Source organism: Lampris incognitus, chromosome 10 (genome assembly GCF_029633865.1).
Source record: "Lampris incognitus isolate fLamInc1 chromosome 10, fLamInc1.hap2, whole genome shotgun sequence".
NCBI lineage: Eukaryota > Metazoa > Chordata > Actinopteri > Lampriformes > Lampridae > Lampris > Lampris incognitus.
In genome coordinates, this window is record NC_079220.1 from 5,725,783 (window position 1) to 5,741,039 (window position 15,257).

Below are 15,257 nucleotides of genomic sequence, written 5' to 3' on the forward strand. Positions count from 1 at the left end.
ACACCCACCCTCGTACTGCGTGCGTTCGCCAACTGCATCTCTCCAGCCGGCAGTCTCGAAGGAGACGCCTCCCCACTTTCGTGACAAGGCGAATCCAGGCCGAACCACTGCTTTTTCCGACACACACAGAAACACTTTCATGTGACGAACACAAGCCGACTCCGCCCCCCTCCCGAAGACAGCGTTGCCAATTATTGCTGCTTCATCGAGTCCGGCCATAGTCGGCTCTGACGAGACCGGGGCGCGAACCCCGGTCCCCAGTGGGCAACTGCATCGACACAAAGCCAATGCTTAGACCGACTGCTACACCACCGCGGACCCTGGGGCTGGGATTTTTGACGAAATAAGGCTGACAAGAGGCCTACGCGAGCGGGTTGACTTTGCCAAACCGCCAGTCCCTGCCTTGAGCTCATGGAGGGGGAGAAAAGTTTAAAATAAGCCAGATAATGCGGAGGGCAGACTGGCCAGAAACCGTCCCAGGTCCCAGCCGAACCTCCCCGCAGGTCTTGACGTTCTGAAACGAGATGGAACCTGGCTAACCTGTGACTAGGATAACGTAGTCGTGTTAGTGCACTAGCTATGGCTAAGCTAGGTATCTCTGGTCACAGACTCAGCTGGTTGCGTTCATCGGGTATCTTGATAATATTATTTAGTTAGTAATACATTGATTTGTTGATAATGGGAATAATCATTATGTGGGTAAAAGTAACAGTAATAATAGGTTGGCTATATTAACTATCGATAATAGCTAGCAGCAAGCTTACCTTGGAGCAGACAAAGGTATTTTTGTTGATTTTGGGTGGATTAAGCTAGCTATGGGGTTTGTCACACTGCTTAATCCATTGCCGACATCGCTTTTCTTGTGTTTTGGGTTTCAGGAAGGGAAGGAAAATTACACCTACCTCCAAACTTTTCGGATACCTAGTATCGGATTTGCAGGTCCCATAGGCACACTGTTTTGGAATTTTGCAGTCTGCTGAAAGCTTGACGGACCCTCCCACACATAGAAACTGTTGCTAAGGTAGGATCGGACAAGAACCGTTCTGGGGCGGTACTTTGTGGTCAATTGCTAAATTAGAAAATGACGTGCACACAGACCTAAGTTCTTATCAATGATATAGCACAGTAAGCTAGTTGAGTCCACTAGCTAGCTTCTTCACCGATACCCCCTTTTCCACCAATGCAAACCTAGTTCTAGCTCTGGGCTGGTACTAGTGCCGGTTTGCAGTTGGTTCAACTTGTGACCTTCGAAGAACCGCTTTGCTTTTCCACAGGCTACAGCTGGCTAGAGAGCCACGTCGTTATGTCACTGTAAACGCCTGTATACACCTTTACGTCTCCGCTTTCCCAGCAAGATGAGGCAAGAAATCAACTGTGGGGTTTGAATATTTTACAATTTTCGTATGCCATTTCGTCATGAAGTTCACATCTGAGGATTTTTGAGGCGAGAAATTAACAGTGTTGATTTGAAATATTGGTAGTTTTATGAAAATTGATGGCGAGTCGAAAATTTGCTCCAACGTTTTCCGAGTTGAGGAGCTCCACAAACTGCCGACCAGCCGGCTAGTCATGCTCACAGACCCCACTGTGAGCTGGCTGGAGCTCTCTCAAGAGACTGGTCTCATAGACAAGAGGCTTTTATTTCCCTGTTGACGGATGGTTTGTTTAAATATATCATAACAGACGGCACGGTGGCGCAGTGGTTAGCGTGGTCGCCTCACAGCAAGAAGGTCCTGAGTTTGAGCCCCGGGGTAGTCCAACCTTGGGGGTCGACCCAGGTTGTCCTCTGTGTGGAGTTTGCATGTTCTCCCCATGTCTGCGTGGGTTTCCTCTGCGTGCTCCGGTTTCCTCCCACAGTCCAAAGACATGTAGGTCAGGTGAATCGGCCGTGCTAAATTGTCCCTTGGTGTGAATGTGTGTGTCGGCCCTGTGATGGCCTGGTGGCCTGTCCAGGGTGTCTTCCCGCCTGCCGCTCAATGACTGCTGGGATAGGCTCCAGCATCCCCGCGACCCTGACAGCAAGACAAGCTGTTTGGATAAGATAACGGATGGATAATATCATAACACAAACGCCCATCATACAATTAACGGAACCTGTGATTATCTGCCTTGTTCTCCTGTGGTGTGATTGGTCGGATATTTAAAAGGTTTCCTTGATAAATCTTTCAATATTTCTTAGGGCGAACTTGTCGGTATTCTTTGTTTTAGATAGTTATACTAAAATGAGGTTTTAAATGTGGAAAAATTAATGTTGGGTGTCAAATTAAGCTGATCAAATAAACTATGTGCTGATAAAATGCATTATTCCGCAGAACTGACTGTTACTGCCAAATAATGGTCTTATTGGTCAAGATAATCCCGTCCCAGCCCCTGACGTAAGCGGTTCTTTCTTCTAGCCCAGCAAAGAGCTGGTGCTGCTCTGGAACACATTTCCCTGGCTGAGAGCTGGTTCTTTGGCTGTCGAAACACGAGGAACTGGTCTGAGATTAGGCACCTGTTCCAAACCAGCTCTCAAACTGACTTGGTGGAAGAGGGGTATGAGAGAGCTAACAGTTACTGACAACATTTTGATAACCACAAAAACTTAAGATTTTGTTATTTTAATCGATAACTCTTCAGTCAAGTTCATCTCATTAGACTTTCAGGCGTATACTCAGCTGTGTGGAGGTTTGTTATAATGTCCCTACCAGTCTTGTGCTGGCCTCCCCATCCAGAGCCAGACTCCCTGCTGGAATTATCCCAGGTGGAGCCACTGTCGATGGGCTTCCCCCAGGCTGACGTCCCATTGTCCACCGTCACCGGAGGACCGGCAGCAGGCTCGCCCCATGAGGAGGACTCCTTCTGCTGGGGGTACGGCTCACCCCAACCTGGGCAAGGGGATGAGGGGAAGAGAAAAAAAGAGGGGAGGGAAGGAGGGTTGAGGACAGGAGAGAGAGTGATGGAGGAGGAGGGATTGTGCAAGATGACAGGAGAAAGTGCAGAGTGAGGAGGTGGGTGGAAAAAATTCAGCTATCGGTTAGAGAGAAAACATGTCCCTCGTTTTAAATGTCAAGTGTATTCAGTTGTGATCAAGTCTTGTCAAATCCTGAATGTCAACAGTTACCATCCACAAAATAGTTTTTTTTTTCTGTTTGCCCACAACCTCTATAATTTCAAACCTGACCATCTATAAAATGTCTATTCTTAGCCAGAGAAAGAGGCAGACAATATTTGAGGACAACCGTTTTTAGAATTAGGCCAATTTCTTCAAGTCGTAGACCTCACTAGGTAGCTAAAATAAGCAAGTCTCTCACACACACACACACACACATCTTCCATGTATCGCTTTCAGTTCCTCTCGCTACTTATTTCCTTTCTCTTTTCAGCAAATGGAGGGTTGCATGTTTACACTGCAGCTAACTGGAAGAGTTTAATTTCCCACATGAAATGTGCCCGTTTGAATCGCATGAAGCCTTGGCTTACTAAATTACTGAAGGGAATTACTGTCTTGTTTCAAGTGCTGGAAGTTGTGTAATCTGTTTCAATCAACCCGTTTATGTTTACACGTCACATTACAGCTCAGGTAAACAAAAACAATACGACACAAACAAGTTTATTAATCCCACCAGGGGAAATTTGTTTGGAGAAGCTTGTTGTACACAAAGCACAGCAACACACAAACAAACAGATAAACGCCTTGCATGCACTATGACACAAGCTCAGTAGACGAGGACAGATGTTGTCCAGATGCAGAGCCAGTTGAAAACCACTGCTTTAGGACCTAATGTGAGGGCAGGACACACGTGTCCGTTAGGATGCAGGACAGACCTTCTTCTCTCCCCTCAGTCCCAAAACCAGTGAAGCACGAGCCTTTAACTTAAAGCTTATTCCATTAAATTTCAACAAGGGCCCACGGGCATCCGGGTAGCGTAGCGGTCTATTCCATTGCCAAGGCTCAGAGTTTTCGGTTTTTACCGATTTTCACAGAAAAATACCCAGATTTTTTTTTTGAAACGGAGCAGATCGGTTTAAACTGATTTTCACCAGGATTTTATGTTTCCATGGATCCACAAGTTGTTCCTGTTTGTGTGAGGTTACGTAACAGTGCCCTCTTGTGGCGAAATTAGGCATGCCGGATGGCTTTGAAAAATAAAAACCAGGGTCCGCGGTGGTGTAGCGGTCTAAGCATCGGCTTGGTGTCGATGCAGTTGCCCACTGGGGACTGGGGTTCGCGCCCCGGTCTCGTCAGATCCGACTATGGCCGGACTCGATGAAGCAGCAATCATTGGCAAACGCTGTCTTCGGGAGGGGGGCGGAGTCGGCTTGTGTTCGCCACGTGAATGCGTCTCTGTGTGTGTCGGAAGAAACAGTGGTTCGGCCTGGAGTCGCCTTGTCACGAAAGTGGGGAGGCGTCTCCTTCGAGACTGCCGGCCGGAGAGATGCAGTTGGCGAATGCATGCAGTACGAGGGTGGGTGTTTGAATTAAAATAGGGATCGATTGGCCACTAAATTGGGGGAAAAAAAGGGAAAAATCAGAAATTAAAAAAAAAAAAAACGAAAACGCTGAGCCTTGTTCATTGACTACCAATGTGGGGATCTTCGGTTCGAATCCCCGTGTTACCTCCGGCTTGGTCGGGCGTCTCTACAGACACAACTGGCCGTGTCTGCAGGAGGGAAGCTGGGTGTGGGTGTGTGTTCTGGTCGCTGCACTAGCGCCTCCTCTGGTCAGTCGGGGCGCCTGTTTGGGGGGGGGGGGACTGGGGGGAACAGTGTGATCCTCCCACGTGCTACATCCCCCTGGTGAAACTCCTCACTGTCAGGGGAAAAGAAGCAGCTGGGGACTCCACATGTATGGCAGGAGGCATGTGGTAGTCTGCAGCACCTCCCTGGATCAGCAGAGGTGGAGCAGCGACCGGGACGGCTCAGAAGAGTGGGGTAATTGGCCGGGTACAATTACAATTGGGGAGAAAAAAGAGAGGGGGGGGGGTTCAACAAGGACCTACCAGGCCTGTGAAGAAGAGCGAGAGAGCAGAGACCCCTGCTCACATGCTCGGGAAGCCCCACATCAACCGGCTTACGTAAGCAGTGTTTACTTTGACTTTTGCGTGTGCACGCGTTGGCACCCGTGCACATCTAAGTTATGTGCATGTGTATGTTTGCTCCCTGGAGTGTTTGTGTGCTTACAGGGTCGGATTTTCCGCGTCCCCGTTCGGGGGCGGGGGGGGGGCGCTCCACTTACAGCAGACCACCCAGACTTTGCCACTTGCCCTGTCCAAGGAAGGCGCCGGGGATATGCCAGGGATACCACCCGTATAAATAGTACTGATCATGGGATGGCCTCCCGCTTGAGCGTCCCTCATCTGACTGGGCACACACGCACACGTGCACACACACACACACACACACACACACACACACACACACACACGGTCGCCACAGAGGCACAGAAAAACACAAAACACAGAGGAGGGCAAACAAACAGCCTGACGGACAGATTTAAAGCGGCAGACCCACATTCAAAAGCCCACACTTACAGGGGCACAAACAAGGAGACGCACACTCACAAATACTTTCAGACCCGGGTAGACAAGTGCACACACACCAAATAACAAACTTGTGTCTTTCAATCATCTACGGTCCCTTGTCCAGTGCCACCCGACTCGTGCCGAGGCGAGCACACGCAGTGCGGACGGCGTTAATGTGCAGCAGTGCTCCGTCTAGCTAGATAGCAACCTACACCGATTAATGCTACGCCCCCCCCCTCCCTGTCTCACCCTGCAGTTTGGCCACTGGCACAGGCGTCCTCATCTTACCGTACACCACATGCTCTCACCCTGGAACCATTTCGCTTTCTACCAAGAACAATCAGTCCCCACTTCTCCCACTCCCAGGTCGTTTTTTTTTAAACTCATCTGCCTGTCTCTCTCCCGGTCTCTCGCTCTCTCTGTAACCCTGCTTCATGGGCCGGACAAAGGCCTGCATTTATGCACTCGCTCGCAGTAGAGATGAGGCGGGAGTGTGTGTGTGTGTGTGTGTGCGTGCGTGCATGTGTTTGAGTGTGAGAGAGAGCGCGGGGGTGGGGGTGGGGGGGTAAAAAGAAAAATCGATGCTCTTAGCATTCCAGAGGGATGACTAAACCTGTGTTACAAAAAGCCCTCAACACAGACAATGCCGCTGGGGAGATGTGAGATTAGCGATGTGCGTTGCGTGTGTGTCCCTCTGCATATCTTTGCCTTCGTGTGTGCTTTTGTGCCAGCGTGTTTTGAGTGAGTGCGTGCGCGTCGAAGGACTTATTTTAGCTGCACAACATGGGTGGCCACCTTTAATCACCGCTCGGGGGGCCTGACAAGCTGCAAAATAAGGACTGCATTTCATTACGCAGAATATTCCAGATACAACCTCCAATTCTGGTGACGGTCATACACAATACGATACACACTTTTTACACGGTCCCATATCTTTGCTTACACTAATTTACTAAATATTCTGAATATGTCGAGACACAGTTTGCTCTTGCACCCGAGGCCGATGTGGCCATACGGCTCCTTTACAGTAGGGTGACAACCCGGTGGCAGTGTAGCAGCTTAAAATGGGCCTTAGAAAGAATACAGACGAGTCAGCTGTGTTAGCATTACCGCCTTGGTTTTTGGTGTCATTTGTTCCCATGCTTGCATGTTTGAGTTGCGATCATCAAGGATGTGTCAAAGCGTTTGTGTGTTTATGGATGTTTGTTTCCCATTTACTTCTCACTGGTGAATCTAAAGTAGTTATAATGTGTCTGTGGTGCTAACCTGGGCTGCTGTTCTTCTCCTGGACCGGAGGCTGCATAGGCTGAGGAGGAGGATGCATCGAGCTCTGCGACTGGTGGGAATGGTGCTGAGAGGGCAGGCCCATGCCCATGGCCTCCTGGTCTGACTGGCCGGTCTTGTTCCACATGTTGACAGATCCCCCGCTGTATTTACCTGCGGAGAGGTTTCAAAGGTGAAGTCCTAGTTTGATCAATTCAAATTTGATTTAAATAGGCCAGCGTTTAGCACAAGAAGAGTTGAGAAACCGGAATGGGGCTAAATTCATGCAAGTTGCGTGTCTACAACAGCCATAAACATTTCGACTCGTATACTTATGATCATTGCTGGGGGGGGGGTCACATAATGTGTTCATAATAGAATTTCGGTAATATTATTACAGATTATGTCAAGTAAGGCGTTACCACCAGAAATACACCAGGCACGGACGCAGTGCGTCACGAAGGCGGGGTGGAGCAGGTTTTTTTGGCCCGGACCAGCCAGCAGGGGGCAGCCCTACAAACGCCAGTGTCCCTGACTGAGTGATCATACTTAAGAGTGACTGACTGGACTGACTGATCAGTTTGACACGACTGGGCCACTGGATCAGGTGACCGACGACGGTTCCAGCTAGCGGCGACCAATGAAGTCACTTAAGCTACACCACTGGTCAGCCGACCAACGACATAGCTGGTAAACACCGAAGTGGGAGATTCCCTATTGGCCGTGAATCAGCGCAGCGGCTCGCACACTTCCTTCTTACAGCTTGTTCCCCGTTTCTCAGGGGTCGCCACAGCGGATTTTACAGTTTCCATCAGTACCCTGTGAGGGCACAGCACCAATGGCGGCTGTTGCCAACCCGGGCCTCAGCCGATCCTGCACGGAGCCTCGACCGATCCGGTATGGTCTTGTCAATCCCCATAATGATTTGGCGAAATTTTACATCAGATGCCCTTCCTGACACAACCACTAACCCTATGGACGGGGGCACAGGTAAAGCGCTGGATGCCACCCTAGTATTCATGGACTTGCACCCATGCCTGTCGCCCTAACGAACGTACTATATTACTGCTCGTGGATCCTACGGAGACGCCTCATTCCAAAAGTCTGATTCACAAACACCAATGCTAATAGCTAATAGCCACACACAGTTAAAGTGAATTATTATTAGCATCAGCTTATGGTAACTGACATGCATTTATAAGGGGTGTCACGCCCAGACCTTCCAGTGATCATGGCAGCAGTGATTGTAGCCGGGTAATTATGTCATATAAAAAAATAAAATTGGCGCTATTTAACCGTATAGTCAGGGTTTGAAAATTGCTGGTCATGGCACCAATGTCAAAACAGCCAACTTTTTAAACGTAGTCCCGCATAAAACAGCCGCTTTATCGATGTAGTCGCGGTCCAGAGATACACTAGTTCTTAAACTAATCTCCTTTACCTGCAACACCAGCCGCCTCCGTGTTGCGTGTGGTTGCGTGCCAGCTGGGTTTTCTGAGAAGATTTCAAGCAGGCTACTTTGAAACATGGGTAAGTTAAGTGGCAAATGCTTTCACTGGTAGTGGATTACTTCACTGGATCATTTTAATGACAGGATCATGGATACACGTGTATTTATTTTAATCATTTTTAAATAAGACTGTACTCGTTTTTTATACAATTCTATGTAGGTTTTACCTGCTGGAGGACATCTCAGCCACATAGCCGCACATATAGTGGGAAAAAATAGACCAGCCGTGTAAAAATAGAGACTGGCGGTGCAGGCCACCACGCAGATGCATGCGGCTTCTGTGGTCCCTGTAGCAGCTTCAGTTGATTATAGTGGACACGTCGCGTACACACTTTGTGTATTTAGACCATACATTTCATTGTTTTTTTTTAAAGAATTCATTCACACTGCGCCACTTCGACCAGTGCACCAGCAGAAAAATATCCCCCGGAGAATTTCCTGTTGCCGAAGTTCGATGGCTGCAGTCTGTACCTTTTCAAAATGGGTATACCGCCATTACTTTATCAAAGAAAAAGGGCAAGAAAATAATTTATCAGACTGTGAACCTTTGTCTGCCTACCCACCCTGTGTCCATGGCCATTCGTTTATTGTTCAGCACAAAATTGTTAATATAAGCTGATTCGGCTGCACAGCTTCACTAGGCTATACAATATCGCCCACCACTGGATTCGTAATGAAACGAAAGCCACTTTAATTGACACTGTATTCTTACAATGAATTTGTTCTCTGCGTCTAACCCATCCTATTGTATAGGAGCAGTGGGCAGCTGCAGCGCCCAGGGACCAACTCCAGTTCTCCCTTCCATTGCCTTGCTCAGGGGGCACAGGCAGGAGTATTAACCCTAACATGCATGTCTTTTTGAAGGTGGGAGGAAACCGGAGCACCCGGAAGAAACCCACAGCCGCGGGGAGAACATGCAAACTCCACACAGAAAGGAGTTGGCACATCCTGAGGGTTCGAACCCAGGACCTTCTCGCTGTGAGGCAACAGTGCTAACGACTGGGTCACCGTGCCGCTAAACTTGAGCTCCTGTGCTTCGATTACTCACTATGAAACAACGTCACCCTCTTCCATTTTACAATGCCTAGCGGTACTTCTGCGGTTATTTTGGTGAAAGTAACGCAAACGTAGTGTAATCAGTAACACATTACACAGACAGTAATATTGTAAAGTTAACTTATTGAAAGTAACTTGCATAACATTGCTTATAATTACATTAAGATTCATAGTGAGCCACATGCTTACCTGGGTCGCCCCATGCTGCTGTCCCATCATCAATCTCCATCCTCCTACGGATGGACTCGGGAGAAGGCTCCTCCCACCCCGTCGCCGCCTCCTCCTTAATGCAAGCTGTTGGCATGGGCCCTCCCAACCAGCCTAGGGGAGAGCAGGAAAGGTAGCGGGAGTAGAATAGTTAAGTTATTCAGTTTTTAGTTCCTCTGACTAAACGTCACTCAAGAATATTTGCCAAAATATCCCAATTCCCAATGAACGAAAGACGTTAAGTGCCAGGCAGTATTTGCTTTTATACGTTTCATTCTGAGGTATCTTGGATGGTGAGGGCCTTTTAGAGTTCAATGATGACTGTTTATTGATCATGACTCTGAAGTAGGGATGTACTACCATCCTTTTTTCACTGCCGATACCGATTCTGCACACAAATCTTAGTATCAGCTGATACAGAGTACTGATCCATTACTACTTCTGCTGAACAGCGCAGCCTTAGACCAATAGTTTGTGGTCAGTGGACAAAATAACTGCAAATAAATAAATAAATAGTTTTTTTCCTTCCACCATTAAAGAAATCCAAAAAATAGTGCTAAAAATAGAGTAAATTAAGACATTTTGCTTTAACATATGACATGTTACTCATAGTCATAGCTTTTGTTACTTTTGGGTTGGATAAAATCTCCAACACCAGCATTCTAATTTAGCCTGATATCTCATACCAGTACCGGTATCAATGCATGCCTACTCTGTAGATCCAGAGAAAAATCCTGATAATGACCTGTGGGTTTGTTGGGGCCTTGGTTGCCTCTTGACATATTTGATTCAGGACCCTTCCCCCACTCGTTAGACGGGTTACAGGGTTTAGGAGTTGTCTCGCCCCAGTTCTGGGTGCCATGGTTGGACTTCATCGACTGAGGCTCCCCCCAGCTCTGGCTGTTGCTCTGAGAGTTGGGTTTGGGGATGGGTTCGCCCCAGTTTGAGCCCAGGTTCGGCGTGCTTTGGTCGGAGGTATTGGAACCCCCGCTCCCGACCCAGGTGTTGCCACTGCTGGTGTTGGTTCGGCTTGGCTCGCTCCAACATCCAGAACCAGACCGGTCGCTGTCGCTTTCCCAGCCCACCGACCCAGCAGCTTTTGGAGGTTCAACCCAGTGGTTGCTCGCCCCTCCTCTGGAGCCATCCCCTCCATTGCCCCAACCATCACTTCCATTACTGTTGCCCCAGCCCTGCTGCTTAGACTGCTTGGGGGCATTGGTCCAGGTGTTCGACCTAAACAGAACCAAGATAGCATTTAGTTTATAGGGTTGTGATCAGGAAGCAATAACAGCCTATGCAAACTTACATTATTTACAATGGATTCTGTAATAGAAAAGAACACTCAAGTCAACAACTTTAAAACATTTTCAAAACAACCCAGTAACATAAGAAATTATAATTTTGCTGGAAGAAATGTTCAGAAACAAATTCTTCTTTTTCTAATACTTTAAAAACTCCCTACTTTATTTGTCTGATCTTGATACATCACCTGTCATCTTTATTCATATTGTTGTTCCAGGTGTTATGGCTGTTGCTGTTGTTGTTCCCCTTGTAGCTGGTTCCATCATCCCAGCCTCCCTGGGGTCCTCCTCCACTCCCTGGGCCTTTGCTGTCACCCCACCCAGAGGTCGGTCTTTGCTCTCCCCAGCCAGAACCTCCCATGTCTTGACCTGAGCTCCCTGGTCCGTCACACCAACCTAGGGGTAAGAAGAAAATCAATTATTATTATTCATCTCTGCATGGGGTTAAATATTGGGAAAAAAATCTAATTAAACATTATATGGAGCAAGCGACATAACACCATATGAATTAACACAGAAACCCTTCACTGAGACATTGCAGATTACTGTAGACCAGTTTATGGACCAACCTCCAGAGTTTGAGTTCTGGGAAGGGGCTCCACTGGCTGTCGTACCCCAGCCAGAACCTCCATTATTAGGCTTCCTCTCTTCTCCTCTGGGGCCCTGGTGGTGGCTGGTAGAGGGAGAATTGACATCCCAGGCTGTGTTCTGACGTACAGGTGTCTGTCCCCATCCAGTGTTGGACAGAACCCTGGGGTCCACATCAGCTCGGGCCAGAGTGGAGAGCACCGATGTACCGTGGGGACCTCTTCGGCGGTTTGCCCCTCTCGGCTGGCTGCTGTCCCTGTCTGATCCAGAACGGCCTCCAGAGCTCTCGCCACTTCCCTCACTCCCCCCAGAGCGACCCCAGCTTCCACTCACACTCCCTGGGCCCTGGCTTCCACCTCCTCCCATGCCTAAGGCATCGTCCTCTAGACTCTTCCAGCCATTGTTGGAGCAGCTTCCTTTACGGCTTCCAGCATCTCCATGATTGTTACTGGGAGGCATTGTGCCCCATTCCCCGTTGGACAACTTATTGTTGGATGAGGATGAGGACGAGGATGACGAGGAAGAGGAAGAGGCACTGCTTCCCCAGGGACGAGGTATCCCTGCGGGAGGGCCCATCATGTTGGGGTTCCCGTTACCTACAGCTTGGCCTGTTGAGCTGGCAACTTGATTAGAGCTGGCACCCCAAGACAAACTGCTCTGAGCAGGTTTGGGGTTGTTGGCAAGCCCCTGGTCCCAGCGTGAGGCCCCAGTGTTGTTGTGGTTATTATTACTCTTGTAAGCAGCAGCAGAGGAAAACTGGGGCTTCCCAGCCTGCATTAAGGTAGGGTTTTGGGGGTTCACAGTGTCTGCATTAGTGGGGCCTTTATCTCCGGAGTAGGTAGTGCCGCCCCAAGGTGTACTGAAGGACCCAGGACCTCCCGGCTCTCCATGGGCATGCTGGGGGATTGTAGAAGAGGTTCCGTTGGCCAATAGACTCCCGTTTCCTGCTCCAATGGAGCCCCATGACCCATCCCTGCTAAGCTGGGGCAAGGCGGAAGAGTTTGGTAGGCTAGAGGTCATTGTGGCGTTAGTAGTCGTAGTAGTAGAATTCATTATCATAGTGTTATTTGGTCCATTGGGTTCAGTGTTAAGGTTGGTAGGCTGCTGGCCACCATTTCCATTGTTGCTGCTTCCTAACACCTTGTTGCTCGCTGTACCATTGTTCACCTTGGTATCCTCCATCATGCTGCTGTTGTCTGGAGCTGCCACACCACCCCAACCCAACAAGGGGCCCTGGTGGGGAGCCATTCCCAGTTTAGAGCCAATTCCCAGGGCCTGTGGTGGCCGTTGGCCCTGGGACACCGCGTTCGGGGTTGGGTTCTGGAGCCAGGCACCGTGGTTGGCATTTGGGTTCAAAGTGCTCGGGTTCAAGCCACCGTTGACACAGGAGCTGCTGCCACCAGTGGTTATGTTGTTGTTGCCTGGCGGGGCACCCCACACACCACTGTTACTGACAAGCTTGTTGCTGCTGTTGCTGTGGTTACCCATGACATTATTGCTGCCGATATTGCCAGAACCGGCCATGGAGTTATGGGGTGAGCTGCAGACATTATTATTCCCATTATTTGCACTGCCAATGATTCCCATCCCTCCGCCAACGATCTGCCGGCTGTTCCCATTGCTGTCTCCATTCACTGAAAGGCCGGCCATCATGGCAGAAGTCACTGAAGAAGAGGAGGAGGAAGTCATAGAAGATGCAGAGGAAGCATTTGCCGATGATATCATCACTGATGTAGCAGCAGCAGTGGCAAGGTTCTTCTCCGAGCAGCTGGAGGAGCTAGAGTCTGCATCCATGCATTCTGACGCTAATTCAGGGTCTGATCCTGACCCACAGCCAGAGGAGGAAGATGAGGAGGATGAGGAAGATGAGGAAGAAGGGGGCCAGACAGACGAGTTAGTGGAGGAAGGGTTGTTGGGTTTGTCTGTATTTCCGTCGACTAGGACTTTGCCCCAGTTGCTATTGCCGTCACTGCTGCAGGGAGAGCCAGAGGACCAGGGTGAAGGCTCATACTGTGAGTCCAGACCAGGATGCTCCAAACCTGGAGACAAAAAGCGCAAAAGAGAGGACATCAGTTTCCCATGTTAAGGGCCAGAAATTTTAAAGGGAAATTTTCAGGCAAAACTAAATTTAACCCAACAATAGTGGGATGACATTTACTAAACAGGCTATAATATAACACGAAGTCTATGTCTACAGTGACTGCGTTGCATAAGGAGCACATAAACTACCGAATTTCCTGGACAACAAGTCGCACTGGCATATAAGTCACACTCAGCAAAAACAGCATTGTTCCGAGGGGGGGGGGGAAAGTCGATTCGGTGTATAACTCGCGTTTAATATGGTGGTATAGTATAGAGCCCTGCACAGGACTGTTTTCTAAATCCTGCTCCTGCTGGATTTCTGACCATTACCGCCCGCTTCTGCAATGCGTGTGTCCACCTCCGCCCACACCCGCAAACATTCTGGCCATTCACACCCACACAACAGAGTTCTATTGATTTTGTCTTCTCCTGTCCCACAGAGGATACACGTTATTTCTCTGTGTATTATTAATAAAGACATGCATACCTGTCGGTAATAACATAGCAAAATTACGTTCTAGTGCACCATTATATGAATACTAGTTTAATAATTGGTTATTCTAGTACGATAAGTACACCTATTCTAGGGCAAAATGACATTTTATTTATTTTACAACATGTTGTTGGCTGTGGCTGTTTTTTTTTTTGTTTTTTTTTGCGGAGGTTGTTTTATTTTGGTTCGTTTCTCTGTGTCTTTCAATGCACTGATCAGCGCTGTATTCTGTACAATAACAATAGAGGCTTCCTATTCTATTCTATGACAACAAAGCCCTTCTTGGCGCCGAATGTCTCTACAGCAAAATGCAACACGTTTCTCGGTAATATTTTGTGTTACATGTGCGGGAGGAAGTGCTTTATCTTTGAAGGGGAGCTTACTTTGACAGGGGAGAACGGACCCGGCATGTCACCTCAACCCGGAGGTGCAAGATTCTAGTGCCGCACCATTAATCTAATCGCAATCGCGATGTCAGCCTGTGCAATTATATAACGGCAAAAGGCTGCGATTTAATGACATGATAAAATATGCGCGTGCAAACGTCTTGTTTGTGTGCTGTCTGCATCCATAATTAAGAGGTGACCAATCCGTCTCTGTTTAGGCAGTGAAGCGTGCAGTCTAGTCACATGACTAGCCGGTGTGCTGTGTGCAGGCCAGAGAGAAGGGGGGAAAATGGATACCGATGACAATGACCAGGTTAACGTTGATGAACTGGTGGCAAAAAAAAAAAAAAAAAAATGCGACCTGTTCTATGGCGATATTTTGGATCCAAACTCTGCGACACTGGGCAGAAAGAGGTACCGTGTAAAACATGCAAAACGAAAGTCGCTACATGTCGCGGCAACAAGTCAAATTTTTATTGTAATGATCACGAACGACTAGACTCACTGGCCCGTTTGCCAACGGGTTGGATCCGCTAGTTGACTGGTTAGCGACCCAGGTTCACATCCCGGCTGCAGCCGATTCCCTGCTGCCCCCTGAATTCGCTCCAGTATTATTTGTATACGTATAAATTTATCATATCGCAATTGCAAATCGCAATATTATCGACGATAATCACCATATGACTTTTTTTACCAAGTCGTGCAGCACTAATTTGTGCCCACTGTACGTCAATACCTCTGCATATTTGTCGCACCTAACAAAGGCCAGTTCATTTCCATCTTCGTCAGTAACAGCTGAGAATTTTTCCAAATGTCAGACTTGCGTTGCTTTTCTTTTGTATTGTAATAATCTGCTTTGACCTTCTC

At 48.4% G+C, this 15,257-nt stretch overlaps 1 protein-coding gene across 1 annotated transcript in view; it reads right to left on the reverse strand.

The window, feature by feature from the left end:
* Positions 1-15,257, reverse strand: part of LOC130119284 (trinucleotide repeat-containing gene 6A protein-like) — a 71,267-nt gene that overhangs the window by 16,434 nt on the left and 39,576 nt on the right. The window contains exons 6-11 of the mRNA XM_056287740.1: positions 11,411-13,468; positions 11,030-11,237; positions 10,286-10,773; positions 9,523-9,654; positions 6,771-6,941; positions 2,688-2,867 (exon numbers count right to left, since the gene is read on the reverse strand). Of these exons, the coding sequence (XP_056143715.1) occupies positions 2,688-2,867; positions 6,771-6,941; positions 9,523-9,654; positions 10,286-10,773; positions 11,030-11,237; positions 11,411-13,468 (3,237 nt within the window). The remainder of the gene's footprint in view (positions 1-2,687; positions 2,868-6,770; positions 6,942-9,522; positions 9,655-10,285; positions 10,774-11,029; positions 11,238-11,410; positions 13,469-15,257) is intronic.